Source organism: Coturnix japonica, chromosome 2, assembly GCF_054131305.1.
Source record: "Coturnix japonica strain WE chromosome 2, WE-NBRP24, whole genome shotgun sequence".
Taxonomy (NCBI): domain Eukaryota; kingdom Metazoa; phylum Chordata; class Aves; order Galliformes; family Phasianidae; genus Coturnix; species Coturnix japonica.
The window spans coordinates 84,546,997-84,568,613 of record NC_140664.1 but is presented as its reverse complement, the minus strand read 5'-3'; the positions used below and the strand labels follow the sequence as shown (position 1 = coordinate 84,568,613).

General features: G+C 42.6%; 2 protein-coding genes across 10 annotated transcripts in view; both read right to left on the bottom strand.

Moving 5' to 3' along the window:
* Nucleotides 1-7,409: 7,409 nt before the first annotated feature.
* ZNF622 (zinc finger protein 622) lies at nt 7,410-13,892 on the bottom strand. 5 transcript variants are annotated; one of them, XM_015854422.3, is made up of 7 exons: nt 13,543-13,892; nt 11,207-11,823; nt 10,380-10,631; nt 9,493-9,655; nt 8,657-8,769; nt 8,404-8,547; nt 7,410-8,270 (listed from the first exon to the last, which is right to left on the bottom strand). In XM_015854422.3, the coding sequence occupies exons 2-7, from the start codon at nt 11,811-11,813 to the stop codon at nt 8,143-8,145; spliced, it is 1,407 nt and encodes a 468-aa protein (XP_015709908.2). In that variant the 5' UTR covers nt 11,814-11,823; nt 13,543-13,892; the 3' UTR covers nt 7,410-8,142. The 5 variants fall into 5 exon arrangements, 3 of the variants coding, with proteins under 3 accessions (XP_015709908.2, XP_015709906.2, XP_015709909.2); XM_015854420.3 differs by having other exon boundaries at nt 13,824-13,892; XM_015854423.3 differs by having other exon boundaries at nt 13,828-13,892.
* Nucleotides 13,893-14,038: 146 nt separating this feature from the next.
* RETREG1 (reticulophagy regulator 1) overlaps nt 14,039-21,617 on the bottom strand; it is a 53,277-nt gene continuing 45,698 nt past the window's right edge. For all 5 annotated transcript variants that reach the window (XM_015854416.3, XM_085537837.1, XM_085537838.1 and 2 more), the window contains 2 exons: nt 20,710-20,836; nt 14,039-18,223 (listed from right to left, as the gene is read on the bottom strand). In XM_015854416.3, the coding sequence (XP_015709902.2) occupies nt 17,712-18,223; nt 20,710-20,836 (639 nt within the window). In that variant the 3' untranslated portion in view covers nt 14,039-17,711. The remainder of the gene's footprint in view (nt 18,224-20,709; nt 20,837-21,617) is intronic.

The window sequence follows — 21,617 nt, the reverse complement described above, 5'->3', positions numbered from 1 at the left end:
ATGAAAATATTCTTAAGAGTCCATGCTACTTTTCTGCCATATTTCACCTTTTTCCTATTTATTTTTTTTTCCAGTAGAGGATTAGGAGAGTGGAGAATGTGACACTGAGTGGTAATTGCCACCAGCACCTCCAGAACCAGCCACCAGAAAATGATGGAGTAGTACCAGATGCATCATTGGTCCTTGCAATGTCAACCCTTATAAGCCTCTACAGTAACATGAGGAAGATGAAAGAAGCCTCCTGTAGTCTCTCTTCTGAAAAGACTGAGCCTATTCCAGTTCTACAGGTATGTATCTTAGTGAACAGAGAATTCAGCAGGATGGATTAGGCCATTAAAACAAGAGCATGGAGCTCTTTCCATTTAGAAGGAAAACAATCTAAACCTGAGGTTTGGACTCATCACTCAAGCTGCAGCACCAATGAACTTTAAAGTAGACTGTAGCAAGAAAATTAATATTCCTCTCCCTTACCTTGGCACTCCCGCATCCTCATATTAAGCTTGAGGGCTTGCAAAGAACAGACTTTCCACATAAATACACAACATATAATTAAGCATGTGAAGTGGATTCTTGTGATCAACATATTCATTTTAGTCCCGTTGATTACGTCTATTGTAGTTCTGCATTATCTATCATTTTCTCAGGAATATTCTGTAGTCTCTTCTGAAAGAATTGAACATGCTCCAGTGCTACAGTTCTGTAGTTTAACATACGTGAAGTTTAGCAGGATAATCATCAAGAAGAATGGCCGCCATTAATGCTGTTAAAATACTGCAAAAGGGCATGGGCTTTTTTTACTTTATTTAACCCAGATCTCAGAGGAAGAGACTTTCCAGTGAGGCTGGAGGTATTTGCTGTAGATCCGAAGGATGATCAGGCCCTTGGCTGATTTTTCCAGTACTTCTTGGTCTTCTGCCTCCAAAAAAAGACTCTGCACTGTCTTACACCTCCACAAACCATGCAGAGGAAAGGTTAGGGCAGTGGACAAAGCTCTACTGCTGAGTGTGGAGCCTGCTTACCTGCCCAGATCACTGGTGATGCTGTTGGGAATCACAAATACAGTCCTTACCAAGTGGCACCAGTGAAGAGGAACATCTGGACATCAAGTCCACATCATCACGATCACTGTGACAGAGTCCTTAGCATGGTTCCCATTCACAAATAACTTGTGTCTATTAGCTGGATCAGCGTCACTCTTCATGTTCTATACTTTGCGCTTCCTCCATTCATTCATTGACTGCTTTTAGCTTGCATAACCATGCTAATATGCAAAAGGAGGTTCTGATTTACAGGGCTATCTTCTCAATATGAACACTTTTAAGTTCATTATCAGTTGCAGAATGAGGCTCCAGGTGAGATAAAACCCTTGCCTCATGAATATTGTTAGTAAAGCTTTGTATGCTGATGAGCGGGATTCCTGTATTTGGAAGTGAACTAAAAATCAGCCAAGGTGAATCAGCATGTGCTCTGTGACTAAGCTATCTTTATCTCATGCAGTGGCACCACTGATCCCTATTTAATCACACAAGATGACAGTACCGAGAGAAGATAAAAAGGAAAAACTGGCATCTATGTCTGGGTAACAAATCTAAAAGCTGTTGCAATTCTGCTGGAGGCCGAGGAAGGTGTGCTGGATGGACAAGCTGTAATTTCCATTAGGATTACAGAGGTTTTATGGCTACTGGATTTGAACCATTGCATCCTAGTGGTTCTTTTTCTGACCTTGAGCACATCTCTGCTTGCCACGAAAAGGCTCACCTGTGTTTGCTCTCAGGTAAACAAAATGAGGAGCTTGGCACTTCATGGAAGCCTCAGCATTGCCATGGGGCAGACAGAAAGCAGTGTAGGAGCAGGCAGAGTGTGACACCGGGAGGGGAGCTGAGGGAGGAAGAAGTGTCAAGTGCAGGTGCAATCTGTGGGAACTGAATGCTCATGGCAGGGTTGCCAAGGGAGGGCACAACCTCCAGTGCGTGTCCCTCTGCCTGTGTTCCATGCTGGGAGCTGCCACGGTTTGCTCCCAGATGGTGCAGCAGATAACATTAGAAGTGTTCAGCTTGTGTAAAGCACCAACTCAAGAAGGAGTAACGAGGCTGTTCCTTTGAACATGAGGTTCTTCAGCCACTTGCCTCCACATGCCATCTGTCTGGTTTGTCACCCATGTGAGGGCAAATTGGAAGCAATCCCTGGGCAAACAGCCCAGTGAGACAAAAGAGTGCAGGGAGGACGTAAGTCCCCATGAGCCCTGCCTGCACCATTTGCCAGACTGCTGTCAGGATTTAAAGTCCTGAGGGAACTGGCTGAGGTAGTCGCCAAGTCTCTCTTGATGACACTTGAAAGTCATGGCAGTCAGGTGAAGTCCCCAGTGACTGGAAAAATGGCAATATCACATCCATTTTTAAGGAAGGTAGAAAGGATGACCTCAGGAACTACCAACCTGTTAGCTTCATCTAACTGGAGAAGATTACAGAGCAGATCCTCCTGGAAGCTACGCTAAGGCATGTGGAAAAGAGGGAAGTGATATGGGATAACCAGCATGGCTTCACCAATGGCAGGTCCTGCCTGACCAACCTTGTCACTTTTAATGGTGGCATAACTGCATCATCAGACAAGGAAAGAGTAACTATCTGGACTTCAGTAAGGCCTTTGACACAGTCCCCCAATAACACCCTTCTCTCCAAAATGGTAAGTTATGGATTTGACAGATGGACTGTTTGATGGACTAAGAGTTTATTGCAAGGTAGCCTGTTATTATCTACATATTTACGCCTCTGGACAAAACTTTAATAAGTTTTTGGAAGTGAGAAATCACTCACTGTACTGAACTACATAAAAAAAAATAAATGATTTGTCCCTCTTGAAACCATTCACAATATATTGGGTCTTTGCAATGACATGCATCTACTGTGACTAAATAGATAAGTAAGCTTAGAGGTCGCTGAAACTCATCCACCTGAGTGACAGATGCCATGACCAAATGAGCAGTATTTGTCTGTATTTCAGTCTCCAAATACAGGAGATACAAAGACAACAGACATCAGGAGGAGCACAACAGGTGACAGAATGCCTCACGATAACCAGGTTGAGCAACTAAAATCCTGCTTGTCATACAAACCTCAAAGACCAGCTGGAAGCAGAGTGCTTCCAAAAAGCCAGCCTGGGGAAGAGAATCTCCTCAGTGTTGTGTGGCTCTGTGTGTCTTAGAAGAGACCTTGGTCCCTCTGCAAACCTTCCTTCTCATTCCGTCTGGATACACATACCTTTTTCTTGCTGTAAACTTGATTTGTAGCTCTATTCCAGAGGGCACATCGGAGGCGAAGATAAACAGATGTAGAAGAATGATGAGGCTTTTTGCAATATCATCACCTCAGCAAAGGAGGGAAACAGTCTTGTGAAGCCTGTTGGATACTTGTTCATGAATTGATGCTGTTGTATTAATGATGGAGTTCCAGTCTGGTGCTCAACGGCTCCATAAAATAGCTACTCGCAGCACAGTACAGAGGGGAAAAAAAGCAAAAGTCTTGTGTATGCAGTGACAAATAAATAAGGGAAGCAGAGAAGTTAAAAAGAACTAAATCAAAGAAGTTAGCATCTACTTGAGAACCAGTCACCAATTCCACAGCTGGAAGTGGCTACAGCTCATATATTTCTAAAGCATTTTGTTCGTTTTTAGGAACGCTTCACCTGATTCTTCAATGTGCTTTCAGAACATTAAGCATCTGCTCTGTAAATATTACCTCTAGAGATCCACTGGGATTGTACTGCAGGCTGCAAACCCTGTCATATTCAGTACACGAGGGGTCTCAGACTGCACAAAATCCCTTTTTCTCATTACACAGCTTCTACTCCTCCAAACTCTTTAAGCTGTGCTGCATTGTTTCACTCAGATAACCCCAAGAGGTACCATCATGTCAGGGAGCTAATGAAGAAAAGCAGGAATGGAGCGCTAACGAGGGAAGAAAGCCCAGGAACTACTCTTGTAATTCTGCTTTGAAACAAAAATACAAAGCAGGATCAAGTACATCAAGGCAACCGTGTCCTTTTAATCTTATGGTTTTTTGTTTTGTTTTCCTTTTGAATAAAGATTCTAAAGAGCTATGTGAAAATTGTTCATGAAAGCTACTAACCATGGGGGCAGGTGGGGCACTGCTGTATTGGATGCTCCCGGCACCATGACTTGAAGCATTCATGTGACATTCACCTCTTGGCACAGTGACTTCTGCTTGCTGCTGGACAGCACCAGTCAAGCCAGTCCAAACCAGAGTACTTCAGCAAAGTCAATGAGCCAGTAAAATATTACGCTGTGGAACGGGGGATTTATTTATTTTCTCTGCTTCGATGATTTCCTGTTAATAGCTGCAGCTGTCAAAGATAGGCATATTATACAGGCTTGGAAGTTCCAGAGCCTGCGTGCTGGAATGTCTTGCTTCAGTGGGCACAAGGGAATGCGAGCTGTGATCTGCCTCTGCTCATACAAACCGCAGGATGCAAAACGTGCCATTTCCTTTTGCTGTTTGCTAGAGTTATCGAAGGGCTCATTTTGTTTTCTTTTAAATTTGATCTCCTAACAGGGCTGGTGTTAAGGAACAAAGATGACGTTTTGGGCTACCACACTCGGCTCTGGGCACTACTCCCATCGTGAAATGCCAAAGAGAACAAGATGATACAGACAGCAGCACAAGTGCACAGCCCCAGGGTACCTAACCACTGTTAGAACAGGTGGGACTTCAAACTATTCAGTGCCAGGTCTGCTTGGTGGTCTCTTACATGCACATGATCTTACTGTTGGGACACTGTAAGTGTTTTAGGGGGAACCACTGCAGTTTCTGACACTGTTTTCCTCTATATGTGACCTGGAGTAACTGATGGTATACGCATATTGCTCTGACTGTCATCTCACCCATAGAACCTCAGCTATTCGTAATGGCTGTGCTGGGATTGCTTAGTGAAGCTGTGCCACAGTACAGAAAAAACAGTGGATGAACGGTAGGGCCAAAAGACCAAGACATCTGAAATAAAACTACTAAGACACATGGCTGATTTCTGTGTTTAACTGCCTAATAACAAAGAATTTGAACAGCTGGCCTATTAATTCAAAAATTGGCACTTTCATACAAGCACTTAAACACCCAAATCCATTCAGCTGCCTGAAAAGCACCTGCCCTCAGTAGAGCGCTATGTGACGTAGACCACAACTGATACAAGCGCCCAGGCTGCGGGGCAAGGTGAGATGCTGCATTAGACAGTTCTTGGTGGCTCCTTGCTAGAGAATTATGTAGCCTCAGCACAATTTACCGGTCCTCTCTCTGTGTTCTGCAAGTGGCTGCCAGCCTACCCTGCAGCGTTCTTCTTAGCTGTGTGAGGTGCTTGGGTTAGACTCTTATTGTACAAATACAGCTTCTCTTCATCTAGGAACTCCTGACTGAGCCACTCAGCTTTCTAAGCTTCCACTAAAGTCTTCCAGGTATGCTTTAAAATAGTCCTCTTAATAATAATAGTGACTTATTTTGCAGTTATGGCTGCTTACCTTTAGCCTCTTGCCTATTATGGGTCATAACAGCATAACCTCACTTGAAGTGCAGTCTTCCACCTGCAGCTTTATACAGACAGCACACAGCAAGGTAACCAAACTCCTGAGCAGACAATGCCCATTAACACAGTTTGCTTCAGTTCTAATAGATTAAAAACAAAACAAAACCAAAAAAAACCCCACAAACCCTCCTGAAAGCTCCAGCAAGAATTCTCACCCTGATGCCCTTCAGGCAGTAGACATCACTTGGGCAACAGTCCGACTCTTATACATTTCAGGTCCTCTACCTTGTGGAAACCAATTACGGATCAATACCACGCTCTTAAAGCAAGTGCTCACTTGAAACAGATCTTTACTTGTTGATTTGCAAATTCAGTGTATTAAGCTGCTAGGATGCTGTATGTATCTGACTCTTCTGCATCTCTGCTACTCACATCCTATCAGCTCTTAGCTCCACCCCTCCAGATAACACACGTTTTCCCTGCTATTACTGCTCTGGCTGCTTTTAGGTATCTTACACTTACAACAGAAGACCTACTCCCAAAAATGAGATGGCAGATGTACTACAGTAGGAGCTTCGACAGTTCTTTCATTCTGCTGATTCATCCTGCAACGCTTGATGCAGCATCAAGATCACTTCAGCATGAAGTTATTACAGGGCAAGCAGCACAACTCTCCAACCTTCCCCAAACTGATGTACCATTCCTATGCTCTTCCCAGTCCTTCCCAGTACTGATGCACCAGCTTGAAAAGGGACCTAAATAAAGATATTAGCTGTGGTTAGCTTTGTTCCCTTGCTCAATCAGTGCCCTGCACAGATGTACTCATACTACACTTTCTTTTCATAGTAAATACAAGGCTGGAAAAGGCTTCCCTATGCCCTCTGCTGGTTTTCCAAGGCACCTGTTTTCATCCTGGAATTAAACAGAAATGCTACCCTCTTCTTTCTATATATCAGTATGTTTCCCTGTTATCACTCCATTTGAATTCTGACTAAACTACAACAGGAAATATAGGACTGAGCCATAGGAAGACACATTACAGACTGTCTATTACATCTTTCCTATGACTTGGCTAATGACCACTGTTGCGTATCTTTCCAAACCAGACTGCTGAGGGCACTCAGACGATCCCCATCCTTTCATAAGCATCAGGGTGCTGTGGGTGAGCCTGCACCGGCAACAGCACATTCCTCTGGTTGCCCTCTCACGTTAAGAAGGCAGCAACCTCTGCATAACTTCAGCCTGAACCTTGTGGACTCAAAGTCATATATCATCTCATCAGTTGCCCCATTATTTCTGCCTTCACTCCTGTGCTCCTCAACACCTACCTCTAAGGCTTCAGTAGCTATACTAGGTTATGTAGAACAACTATCCTGAAAAAGCCTTATATCTAATGTAAGTTTCAGGTATCCTATAAGCTACACATGAGTACTGCTCTGATGCTGAAATCACGTCAATCAAAGCCACCACAAGGGAGCCTGGTATAATCTTAAAATGTAGAATCAATTTGACTGTAAACAGCTGCAGCTAACATGATGAATGGACATAGCAATTTGCCAGTGGCATACACTTAACAACTTCAGGGCTTCACGGGCTAGCCTACAATTTGTGTGTAATTGCCCAACTCTTCACAAGGAAGTCAGTACTTGGTAAGGTCACTGAACCTTTAATATCTACAGCACCAGGATCAATGCTAGCATCAGTGCGTAAGCTCTAACAAGCAAGTTTTCTCTACACCAGTTTGTAACAGATCATTTACTCAAGTGGGAAAGCACAGTTGTGGCAGGAATAATGCCCCATTTCACCCAATACATATCTTAAGTCACTTTACTTCAACGAGACCATAAGAAACAGAAGTACTCAACAGGAAAAATGGAAGCTGATATTAATGAGTGAGTTTTAATTAGGAAGTTTTCAACAAATAATCAGAAGTTCAGATTGATATTCACCTGCACGTTATGGTAATTCTGAGCAGCTTTTAGGTAACAAAAATTCACAAAATTCAATGTAAACCAATTGCACCGTAAGTTATTGAGCCTTGAGCAGGAACATTAAGCAAGTAGTCAAAATCTTGAAATTCAGTTTTCCATAAGTGTATTTCCTCTAATAATTATCACTTAACCTTCCCAGAATATCTGCTCGCAAATGTTCATTTGCTAGTGCCAGCCAGAAGGCCCAAACCCCCAGCCAGCTGATGTCTGGCACCACAAATACATACCTTTAACACACTTTGACTCTTAGATCTAGGATCTGATTTCGGCCTCAGTTGTTCCACAGAACTGGAAACTCAAGATATTCGGACAAATGACAGTGTCAGCTGCCCCGCAGAAAGGTATTCCACAAAGATGGGCAGCAACACTGTGCATACATCCCCATTCACTGCGGTGATTACTTTGCCATATATTTCATTAAATACGGTTTATTTTTAAGTTAGGTCAACCATCGTTTCAATGGAAGAGAGGCACTCTGCAAGACATCATCTCATAGGCAGGGAAACACGCCAGCGCTCTGACACCTGTTACGCACCGTGTCCATTTTAATAACAGAATCCACAAGCCAGAAACACTGTATTTCCCCTTCCCAATATCTGTTGCAGGCAGTTCTTTGTGGTACTCAAAATCTAACTTGTGGCCGGAAATGCATCTGCTTTGTAGCATTGTTATTCATTCCCATCTTGAGCATCCACTTGGACTTCATCCTCTGCAAGTACTGCATATCACGCTTCTGAGCAAACACTGCCCCTTCAAGGGAGAAAGGAGAAGAGAAAGACGGATATGCATCTGCAGGGTTACTACTTTAAAAGATTAGAGTTCTGCAGTTAAGTCAGGCAAGCTTCTTTTCATTTTTCTGCTAAGACTTCAACATGTCACTTACCTGTCTGGCTTGTCCAGCCCAAAGCTCTGTATTGCTGCAACACCCGACCCACTGCTTTCTTATTTTTAGTAACAGCCACTGCTCTTGACAGACCAAACCGTTGCTTGTAGTATCTCATCAAAGAACGATGACCCACTCTTGCACCTATTCAAAGGAGGAAAGATTAAGTGTAACAACGCTGCTTCTGAAATACAGTCATTAAGCATACTATGAAAACTATGCAAAGGACAAATGCTGAGAAATGCTGTGCTACCTGAAGGGAGGATCAGCTCCATGGTGTCATCATCATATTCCAAGTCTTTCTCAGCTGGGACCTCTGCAGGCATTTCCATGTCGTGCCCTTCCTTGTGATCAGGATAACTGCTCCTGGGGAGCAGCAGCAGTATGTGTTTTATATGTGGCAAGCAGCCACGGTTATCCACAACCATCACACAAAAGATCTGCCACCCACAGCTACAGCAAGCCCCAAGTACTGTCACATTTCATCAAGCATGGTTTGAGAGTTCTATCCAGTAATATCATCTCCTGAAAAAAGGCTGAAAACAGTGTTGTCCCTTCCTCCACAAAGTTCTACAATCCAGTATGGTTCGGTTGTTACACACTTAACAGCTCTTTATTCTGAAAAGCATCTGCATAACTAATAGTTCTGCATAACTAATGAATGGGAGCACTCCATCACAGCAGAGGCTGTTTCTGACCAAAATGATCACAGCTGAGGATAACCAAAAGAAGTTCAACAAGAGGCCTCTACACCACAACAACCCTGTTCAACTCCAGCAGCTTAGAAGAAAAAAAGCTCTCCGTATGCCCCAAGCCCCAAATCTACCTCAAAGGTAACACAAATGTATCCTTTTATGATCCTTCTTGATCTGTGAAATGTAGACTCAGTAACAGCTGACATACAAAACAAAATTGAAAGTTCATGTAGGTATTAGTGGCCAACACAGAGGAGAACCAATCACACTGTTAAACTAATCTACTAGAAAGGTGGCAAAGCATCAATACAAACTAAGTATCAAAATCAGAAATAAGACTAAATTTTAAAAATAAGAGATTCTGATGAGAAATTCAACTGAAAAGTGTCCTTACCTAAAATCATAGAAGTCTGCGAATTCCAAGGCCGCATCTCCATCTGTGAAGAGCTTACAGTGGCTTTTATCATTCATGTGAGCCTGTACCGCTTCCGTAGAGTAGAAGGATTTTCCCTTTTCATTGCACCAGATGCAGATTTTCCCAACACCGATTTTCTCTCCTGCAGGAAAAAAAATGGCACTTTAATTGGTCTGAACAGAGCCTCTCTACTCAGTAATTAACAGCTCAGCGATGCAAGCTTCCCAGCTTGAAGGCAGAGAGACAGAGAAGAGCCTTGACTCCTTCATTTCCTGCTGTTCCTAGATCACATGGCAAAGGACAAAGTCTCAACATTGGAAGAATTCATGTGACATCATTACGTATCCTCAATAAAATATTCCATACTTCCAGTACACTTTTCTGTGCAATACTCCCAAACTAATTTATTCTCATAACTACCTGTACACTTCAAGGAGGACATTTTCTGCCTAGCTTTGAGCTCTTTTTTCACCAATACAGTCAACAAACGAGTCACCCCACAACTTAGTAGATATTCAGAACCTCCCCCAGTACAAGACAGATCAAATGCACACTTGAGCAATTAAGTTTCATCTTAAATTTTCTGTTAGCTGAAAATCCTCCTCAACATTAGAATACCATGTAAGACATACAAGGTACATGACCACATGCTTGCACAGTAGGGTTTCCTTCCACTCCCCCTAGCAAGCCCCATAACAATCAAAATGCTAAACTAGACAGTCTCTTGATGGGCAAAAAAACCCATAATAAATAAAATCCAAAAAAGCAATGTCCAAACACATTGTAAGCTGCGTCCAAGTGAAAATAAGCAGTAAGAAAGGAGTCTTTTAACTACCCCGGTTAAAATCAGAGATTTACAGGCATACCCAAGTACTTTATTAGTCCTCTGAGATCCACGAGGTACTCTATGTCTGGAATGAAGAAACTGTGAACTTTCGTCATATGGGCCACGTTCTTCATGAGGGTTCTGGAATGGTGGGAACAGAACAAGCAGTCCGTAACTGGTATGGCCCCAACAGCACAAGTGCTTTCAGCTTCTGCTTGCTTCTCCTCCTCTTCCACACCTTCCATTTCCTCTTCAGAGCCAAGGTCTTCATCAGAATCCATGTCTTCCCAGCCTTTTAAATGGAAGGTTAAGAAATTTTTATTCACTTAATTCTCCCAGACACAGTAGTTAGCAATTAAGTTAAAAACTACTTGTAATTGTAAATATCGTTCTCTGCTCTTTCCAAGAAGTGCCACACGCTTATTTCCAGATGCAAGATGATATTATTGCTAGTAAAGCATTTCCTTTTGTAAAACACACAGCAGAACTCAAGACTGCTCATAAAAGTTTTTTCCCCTCCATTTTCCCAACAATTAATGCTTTACTGCAGTTTCAAAGCCTTACATTTAATTTGCTACAGAACAAGAACACACGTATGCCTCATTAAAAACAATACAGCTCTGTCAGAAACATAAAAGTGTTCATTTCCAGCAGTGATTTAACAGCAAAGGAAAACACTCTTCCATTCACACATCCATCTTTAACAAAGGAGAGCAAAACCAGTTCTAAGAGTTATCCAGGATTTACTAACTTACCGGGAAGGTCTTCTGTGATGAAAATCACCATACCACCAAAGGAAATGAAAAGTGGCTTTTCCACACACAGCTTACCCCAGGCTATCTATTGACAGCATGCTTACATCCTTACCTTCTTCTGAATCCTCTTCCTCCTCTGCTTCCTGTTTTGCCAGCTTCTTTGCTTGTTGTTCAAACCACTGTAGCCTCGGAGGCTTCTCAGCTCTTTCTTTACTCTGCAATTGACTGGCGCTTTCCATAGGAACTGGAGAGCTGCTTGCATGATTAGGAGCTAAGGATGTCTTCTTTGGAGATGAGGATGGCTGAGCTCTGATGGCTTGCTGTATAGCTGCGTTCATTTCATCTTTGTCTATGCTCTCCACAGCAAGCCCCTTTTCCAGGTTCTTTTCATTTAATATTTGCACCTTCTTGCTGACGGCTTGAACAGCTTTCTTCTCCAGCTCCAGGTGCTTCTTGGACTTCAAGTGATTCTCATAGGCATTGAAGGTAGAGAATCTCTTGCTGCAAACCGTGCAGTAGGTGGCAGTGACTTTGTCCCGCTCCTCAGCCACCGCCCTCTGTGCTAAGACTCTCTCCTCGAAGTTCTCAGCAGTGACGGGAGGCATGTCGGCAACTTTGCGCTTCAAGTTGTAGCGGTGCCAGTCGGTTTTGTAATGGGCACGCTGGATGTCAGCATCCTTGAAAGCCACGCGGCAAGTGATGCACGTGTAGGTTGCCATTACTGGAAAGCTAAAATAGAAAAAATAAAAATAAGCACACCAATAAACAGCAGCATAAACAACCCAACATCATCCTGATGGTTCCCAAGTAAGGCAGCATAAGACATATTGTCAAGGCCAGGTTGGATGGGGCCCTGGGCAACCTGATCTAGTGAATGTGTATGTTTGGTGGCCCTGCCAGGCAGGGGGGTTGGAACTTCATGATCCTTGAGGTCCCTTCCAACCCAGGTCATTCTGTGATTCTATGTGATCTGATAACATCGGTGATAACCATACCTATGGGGGAGGATCTACAAGGATCCTCCTCAAGGATCAGGTACACTTACCAGACATTTCTAGTACCACAGTGGCACTGGAGCAGCCCAGCTCTGGACTCAGCACACACTGCACTTGCCAGGGCTTGGGCAGATAAAAAACAGGGCTTTCTGCCCTGTTCTCAAAGCAGTACTTTGAGAGCCCTTCTTACTTTAAGTGAAAAGTTCCTACTGAGCTTGCAATCTGCTACCTACAGGTTTTTAAAGAGACTTGCAATTAATGTTTCCATAGTAAATGGAAAAGGGCAGACTTACTTTGACATTCGTTTTCCACTTCCCAAAGCCTCCACAGAATCACAGAACAGCCCAGGTTGGAAGGGACCTCAGGGATCATGAATTTCCAACCCCCCTGCCACATGCAGGCCACCAACCTCCACATGTAATACTAGACCAGGCTGCCCAGGGCCCCATCCAACCTGGCCTTGAACACCTCCAGGGATGGGGCATCCACAACCTCTCTGGGCAGCCTGTTCCAGCACCTCACCACTCTCATAGTAAAGAACTTCCCCTGACAGAAGAAAAAATTAAAAACAAATTGCTTTCAAGCTATTCTGCAGTGGTGCCTGCACAGTTCACAACACTCTTTCTCCTGTAGAGCCATCAGTATGGAGACAAGGAGGGCAGAGACCTCTAATTGCTGTTCTTCTCCCTAAGCCCACACACTCCCTTTTCAGCACTTAATGACACTTGAGAGAAAAAATGATGGAATCTCTTGAACACAGTAAAAGCAAACAGCCAAACAGTGTGTTCACACTGGAGACTGCCAAAGCTGCCCCACCTGGTTTAATCTGAGAAACAAAAGAAATGACATACAAAGAGGAGAGGGGTCTGGCAGCTGCCAGAGGCTGCCAAAAGGGAAACTTCTCAGTGACAGACACAAGTATTGAGAGCTGCTGTCTGAAACAGCAGCTTTGGAGTAGTGGACTCCTATTTCACTGCTTTCTCCGCCTGTCGTCCTGCAGCAACAGAATCACAGAATTGTAGGGGTTGGAAGGGACCTCTAGAGATCATCGAGTCCAACCCCCCTGCCAAAGCAGGCTCCCTACACCACGTCACACAGGTAGGCGTCCAGGCGGGTCTTAAGTATCTCCAGAGAAGGAGACTCCACCACCTCCCTGGGCAGCCTGTTCCAGTGCTCCGTCACCCTCACTGTAAAGAAGTTCTTGTGCACAATTGTGCAGAACTTCCTATGCTCCAGTTCCTGGCTGTTTCCCCTTGTCCTGTCTCCACACACTGCTGAAAAGAGTCTGGCCTCACCACTATGGCTCCCACACCTCAGATATTTATAGACCTGGATCAAATCCCCTCTCAGCCTTCTATTCTCAAGGCTGAACAGACCCACGAACAGAAAACAAATGCTGCACTATTTCATTTGAAGCACAAGATGGCATATCTTGTACTCAACGGATACTTACAGTTATAAACATATTCTCTGTCCGCTGAAGGCTCCCAACCGCCCTGCGGGGCACCTCCCTTCCCCACCTACACACAGACACGTATTTTACTGCTATAAACGGGCTGACTCAGAGCCACGCCGCCCGGGGGCGACCGCCTCTCTTCAGAAGGCCTGGGAGGGGACCGGCCCAGCTCTCGCCAGGCAGGTACGAGGCAACAAGGCCCCGCTGCCGTTCGGTTCAACGTTCTAACCAGAGGCGTCAACACAGCTCAAACGCGTCCCCGGTACCGCAGCACGTACCTACCGCTTGGAGACACGAGAGGGCCGCACCACACCGGTGCGCCCGCCGAAGTGAAGGCGTGGAGCCGCAGGAAATCCGGGCTGCGGGCCGGCCGCTTCCGTCCAGCAGGGCCCCGCCCCGCCCCGCCGCCTCTATCGCCCCCAAGCGGCGTGGAGGCCGCCCCCAAGCGCCCGCTACCGGCCCCGCCGAAATAACGCCACAGCGGCAGCCGGTGGCCGAGAGCTGAGATCAACGTTTATTCAGAGTGACCCGACACACCGCCAAGCACTGGTTCACATCAGGGAAAGGAAAGGAAGAAACAAAGTGCGGCAAAAAGGCGACCGAAGGCTTTTCTCGCCATCTTTCTTTTTTCCTATCTTGAGAACAAACATACAATTAATGAAAGATAAAAACTAACACATATTTATTAAACGGTCTTACAAACGATCAATATAATAATTCCATGTTTACAAAATAGTAACCAAGCTCGGTAAAGTGCTGTGAAGTACTTTAAATACAGACGATTTGTAACGCTCCAGTTTCTGGTTACCCACTATGGAGGTGCTGCTCACGGGGTGCAATGGGACAGGGGTGAAACGTGCTCAGAGTGCTGAGATGGAGTCTGGAAAAGTGCAAACTAAACTAAAGCAGAGAGCTCGTTTCCATGCTCCATGATCCACAGTCTGACTGTGACAGGGTTGGCCTGGGATGTGCCCCAAAGCCGGCCTTTAGCATCACAAACACATGCTTCAAAGCCACACAGCACCTCGTGCTCACAGGGCCTTCTCCCTGCCCTTGTATTTCATTTTGGAAGATGAGAATACGATGGCAAAGGTTAACAAGGAGACAAGCCAGACTATGGGCAGATGATTAGCAGGACACAGGGAAATGGTTTTAAGTTGAAAGAGGGAAGATTTAGGTTGGATGTTAGGGGGAAGTTCTTCACTAGGAGAGTGGTTAGGCCCTGGAACAGGCTGCCCAGGGAAGTTGTGGATGCCCTGTCCTTGGAGGTGTTCAAGACCAGGTTGGATGGGGCCCTGGGCAACCTGATCTAGTAAAGGTGTATGTTTGGTGGCCCTGCCAGGCAGGGGGGTTGGAACTACATGATCCTTGAGGTCCCTTCCAACCCGGGTCATTCTGTGATTCTGTGATGATGTGACCGGAGTTGTACATAATGGCTGTGTTGTGGCTGCTGCTAGAATACAGCTTAATGAAGGCTTCTAAAGTTATTTCCAACTAAACAGGGTGGAAGGGATTACAGAAATATTTGTGTTCTGCTACCCAACTCTTGTGGAATGTACTGTGGCTGAGCAGACGGTTTCCTAGCAGCCCTTGTTTGGGAGTGGAGAGGTAACATTCCACAGAAAATACACATCTTTCCTCTACTTTAGAAGGAATATTGTATGCCATAGAATGACCTCCTTCCCATCACACAGTACTTAGGGGCTTGCATAAAAAATACTATATAATCAGCTCACATGAGAACAGATAAATTCCAGACACTCAAGTAAGCAACAATGTCCCTGAACTTTAATGATTTGCTTGCTCAAGTTTTGCTATTAGTTTCTGTAAAAAAATTGACTCACGCTTCATTGGAGAAAAACTCATCTATGTTGAAACCAGAAAATGGATCTTTTACAAAACGTCCAATAAACTCCTCCAACCTTATTATCCTCCTTGATCTAATTTATTCTCCTAGAAGACTGCCCAGTGTTAGGTACTTTCTTGACCACAAGTATTCTTCATAAAACAACAATAAAGTGCACGCTGTTGCAATGCCACCACTGATGGCCACTCTCACCCACCCACTCCAGCCAAGCTCACAAAGAACTGCTGCCTCCCCAGCTCTCCCTATCCTGCAGCCTGTCCTTTCCCTGGGCACCAGCACCCTTGTTCAGAGAGCACGCCTTGTCTAGGAGCTCTGCAAGGTCGGCATCTGGAAGCTGTAGGCTTCTCACTGTATCTACTGCCCTACACAAGGAGTAAGGACACAACGTTCTTGTCTAAGAAACATAAATGGCCTTTAAACTTCAAGATTTCCCAGCCAAAGCTTCCTTTGTTTCTATTTTTCCAAATGGGAAGGACAGGCTTGGGGGAAGCTGAAAAGGAAACTTAACAGTGTGAAAGCGACATGGCCATGTTTTTCAAATAACTTTCAGAAACTTGCTTTTAATGGTAAGATGCTATAATTTCAAAAGCAGCATCTTGGGTGATCTATATCCAGCATCCACTTACTTTGAAATGGATTTGATAATGAAGGCACAGGCTCACTTTTTTTTTTTTACTGGTAAAAGACAGCAAACACAGTCAATATGCATTACTGACACAAAAGCACAAGCGACGATAAAGCCAGTGTCAAAACTTCTCAGCATCTGTCCTTTAGTTTCAATGCATCTGGCCTTCTGCCTACCTTTTCACCTCAGGAAAAGAACAAAGTAATTAGAATGGAGTTAACTTCAAACACAGGTTTACCTACACATACACGTTAGTGGGAATTGTTATACTCTGTTGCTGAACTTTCTGAGGGTCCTAGATGACAGTATTCACCTCTTAAAATGCCAGCAAATGGAAAATCACTTCAGTAGTAGTAGTAGCAGCTGACATGGTCCCTCCACTTTGCTAACAGTTTATGTCACAGTAGAAAAACTAGCTTTACTTCTTTATATTTCTTTGATTACTATTGCGTGGTATTGATTTTGTTAAAGGTGAACAAAGAAGCCCTAGGAAAAGTTAAACGAGTAACCTGCTTAAGATCCCATGCCATTCACTGTGCACGTGTGGAGTTTAAAATGGTCAGTCACCGAAACAAGTTCATTTTTGTTTGATTGTTTGTTTTCAATTACACGCCAGGAAAAAAGACTCTGAGTGTCTTCCATAGCAAATCACTGAGTACTTTAAGTATCTCACAAGATCCAGCTTGTACAACTTTCTTTGACGGTGATGGCAGTTGTTATGGGGAAAAACAAAACAAAACAAACAAACAAAACAGAAACAGACCCCCCAACATTTGGAATTATGCAAGTGGCAGCTAGAAAAGCCCTTCGTTTTACCTCTAGCTTTTATATCGTCCCTAGTCCGAACAATAACTATCCCACCTGCTCCCCAAAAGGCTGTTCAGATTACACAGTAACTCATCTATAAAAATGTACTGGCTGACTTTACACAGGCAATAGTGCCAAGGACCAGACTCTGAAGGAACACAGCAGGTGGTCAGTCACATAGCGTGCCACTTCACAACTCTACACGCCTAAAACAGCAAAGAACGTGGAAATGCATCACCATATCCAATACAACTCAAAGATTTTTAAGTGTTAAATCAAGTTCTCCAATAGTGCTGTGCACACATTTAAACTAGGCTTCCGCTGGTTAATGCATTCTTAAGTAGGAGATGCACTATACATAACGGTAACTGCAGGGATTCATACTTCCTGGCATGATTGAAGGAGGTGAGATTTAGTTACTCTCACTGCGATCCTCTGATAACTCATCCTTGCTGTGTTAACCATTAATTGTATTGCATGGTTGGCAACTATGAGTAAATCAATCACCAATGTTGAAAATTTGGCTCAGGACCACAAAATGCATGTTTGGCATAAGATAAAACAAACCTCTCCCCCAATCCTTTTGAACAACTGACCTCCAGCACACATCTGCGACCGAACGGTGGATAGATAATTCATTTCCATGCTATTACATTGAGGTATAACTACCAGAAACGTTAACTATCAGTATCAGCTGATATTTATCCAGTTAATTCACTCTGCATAAGGGAAATTATTACAACACATCTAAAGTGATAGTTAAAGCTTACAGCTCAGAATTTTCTTTTTTTTTTTTTTTTTTTTGCATTTGATTTTGTGTGTGTTTTATGTTTCATTTCCTTTATGTCACCAGCTGCAATTCCCAGGTTAATGATTTCCGAGCAGATGTGAAAGAAAGCCCGAAGACTTCTTTTTTTCCTGGGATTCTGCTTCTTGGCCTTGTGAAAGTCCCAGTTCTTTCTCAATCTGCTCAAGCTCAGACTGGTCAAGCAGTTCAAAATCATCGGCTTCCTCGGTGTCTGTCTCCTCACTCAAGCTGGGCACCGCGTGTGATGGAGCTGGCTGCACAGACTGCAGCTGGTCTTTGATGGCAGCTGACACCGCGGCGGCGATGACATCCCCAGCAATACCGCTCATTAAATTAAAGGTTTGGTCACTGGTCAAAGGCAAGGAGAGCCCTGCAGTGGATGGTCTCTCTTTACTCGGTCTGGAAGAATGCTCCGCCTTTGAAGACATTTGTTCTTTTATTCTGTTTTGCTGGATGGGCATACCGATGCTTGAGTCATCATCGTCATTTGTTCCTGCCCCATTTTCTAAAGAAGGGAATTCTGAGAGCTCTCTAGCGAAAGCTTCTTCGTGATCACTAGGTCGGTCAAAATCTATCATAAGATTAACAGAGGGAAACTGTTAGCGAACAAGAAAGGCTTCCCCCCAAAAGCAGCCACAGGTAAAAATGAAACTCATCAATTTTCCTTTGAATACACTTATTATTTCATCATCTTCTGTACTCTTAACACAGAAGAGCTTTATCTTATATCTAAAACAAAATAAAAACCTAGTACTTTGCATCACCCGATATCAACCCGACTTCGAATTTGAGCTTGTACCGTGTGAGGAAATCATTCCAATCCCATTAAAAATGATTGAAATGTAAAACAAAGGAACAAAAAAAAAATAAACCAAGCACTCAACTATATTGCATTTTCCATTTCAGCGAGCCCACAATATTAAATTTTTCTGCCTAAAGTCATTTTGCAATATTTATGTGGAGATTTGGAAAACTGCTCGAGAACAACTCCTTTCAATATTATTTGGAGAATATTCCTTTTTAAAGCGGTATCTAGCTGCATATGAAACAACCTATGCAAATCTTCATCACAGCCAGTTCTAAATACAACAAACACCCAAAGTCCTAGCAATTATAATGCGATGAGTCTTTAAAGTCTTCTTCTTCAAATACATATAAATTACAATATATGTAAATTACAAACTTACAGATTAAAAATTACAAATTTTCAATAATTCTTTTAAAAGTGTAATAAACATTTAATAGCATGTTTAAACAAAGATGAAAAAACAATGTACAGACTTCATTTGTAGTTTTTCGCTTTCATGTCCAGTGTTTGTGCTAAACAGGGAACAGAAAATAGGAACTACAGATAACCAGTAGAGTTTCATGTATTCAAGTGGATAAAAAAAGAATGCAAACTAGTAAAAAGTAGTATTTTAATGACTGATTTAATAGCATGTATTTAGAAATGTGTAAAGCATACTGACTACAACACATGGTCTGTGGAATATACCTGAGTGAGCATAAGGGAACACTTTGATCCAGTACTACTAGGCAACATTTGAATAAGTAAGGAAAAAATATTCAATTTGAACTTACTTTCTATGAAAACAAGCAATATGAGCTTTCGTAAGGGCTAAGGAAACGAACTCTAAAACTCTGACAACATTTTCTTCATTTCCTTTGGGAAACAGAGGCTGGAAAGGTCACAAGGAAGGGCTATGTTGCCTGTAAAGTGGCAGCTTAAATGCACAGAGCTTTGAGACTTTGTGCTAGAGACTTTGTGCTAGACTTTGGATTCATCCCATCTGGTCTCATGCTTTGTGTGTATGTCCAGTCTGCTGAAGTGCTCCGCAGGGAAGAAGAGTGGAAGTTGTTTATTTTTCATTTAGCAAGGCCTTCAACACACTCTCCCACATTTCCGTATGTCACAATTGGTGAGTGAACTGGGTAGGTGAACTTCTTGGCGCATGGAAAATTGGCTCAACCACAAGGCTTATGGGGCTTTGACTATTGATACAAAATCCCACTGGATGCCAGTTAGTGGTAGTGCCTCTGAAAGGTACTGAAGCCAGCACTGTTCAAAGTTTTTATTAATGACCTGGATGGTGGGTTGGAGCGCACTCTCAGCAATTTGATGGACAGAAAGAAATGGCTCAAGGGCAGATGCAATTAATATTCTAGAGGTGAGAAACCTCATCACACTGAAGAAACGAACGGGCTGAAAGGGAATGTTATGAAGTCCAGAATTATGCAGTCTTCCTATTGGGATGGAATAACCAATGCAGCAGTATTAGCTGGGGGCAATGAGACAGGAATCAGCTTTGAAGACATTCCAATTCACAATTCTATGATCATGCAATGCAGGCCATTTACAACTCAAAATATTAACAAAATAATTTACGTTAATAATTTGGCCTTTATAATGTGGATGTGTAATATAACCTTGCTTGCCATCTTCAGTGAACCTCTTAGAAGAAGGGTGCAAGATCAGCAGCGCAACAAATCCACACAAAAGTTTACACCAAAATACTGTTGTTCTTGGTATTTATTCAGGCTCGGTACAATTGAATGCTTGGTCTGTAAAAAGCATGTGCTTCAAGTTCCAGACAAGATCAAGACAAGTGCTAGAGGATCTCTTCCTAGTCTTGGCCTTGATGACTCATTTAGGCTCGTGACTGGATGTCTTTAACTGGCTGTTTAGCCATTCGAAGTATACGCTTCTTTCCTAATAGAACTGATACTAACTCAAAATGTTTACTTGCTCAATAGGTCTGGTAGAAGAGATCTGGCACATACTCGGATGCATCTGTTTTACTCACTGCTATTTATATATTTAGATACTTAGCAATGTACTTCATTATTTTTAAGATGCAGATAGCTCTTACAGAAGGCGTACCCAAAATAAACACTGGAATGAAATTTAAATTCAGTGTTGAATAACAAACAAATAAGCAAACAAAAGAAAACAAACCAAAAAAAGGCCAGACACTTCTATTCTCAAAATCTCTAATAGCTTTCAGGTAACTTACAAGACTGCAATTTGCTGATAAAATAGATGAAGCTGTTACATACCATCAGATGTGTCTGTCTGTGGAGAATACCCCTCGGATAAATTAAAGGTCCCATTATCGGTCCAAGATACTTCTGATACATCTGTGTCAGACACTGACAGCTCTTTGGCAACAACTGCAGGACTAACCTATGTATAAATTCAAACATTCACACTACAGAAAGCCAATGTTTAGATAGTGAAAAAGAAGTATCCTGCATATCACAGCACTATACATGGTCTCCTATTTAAGTTTTAATGGTAGAAATATTAATATTACAGGAGACATAGAAATGAACCATCCCTCTTCTTAATTCATGACTATATTCAGGTAAAGCATAGGAAATTCCAATTACTCATTCTTAATGTGCTTACTGTAATGAAATCACCATATGCATAAATATAAAGAAATGCATCGAATCAAAACAAAAACATTATCCACGAGATAACCGAAAAACAGCCAAATCTTAACTCATTATCCTTTAAGAATTTATCAGTGTTCAATTATGTCTGCTACAACTTTTTATCCTGTTTATATATATATATTTTTTTTCTCATATATATATACAAATACATATAAATAAATAAATAAATAAATTTGAGAATGTTAAGACTCCTTCAAGGTGATGACTGTCAAAATCAGGCTCCACACACAACTGATCCAATTTTGCATCAGAATTTCTAGAAATCTAATTGCTTTTTTTAACAACTGATTTTCCAATTATAATGGAAAAGTTGTCTGTCGTACACATTAAGAGAATAAGGAGGTATTAGGGTGTTCTCATACATACATAGAAAGATATCTGTTGATAATATACTGATTTATACTATTATTGAAAATGATCTGACAAGTGATTGAACAAGTATTAGACAAATTATGTAGAATTTCTATGCATTTCTCTTTTATATTTTAATTTTAAGAAGTTAGCTG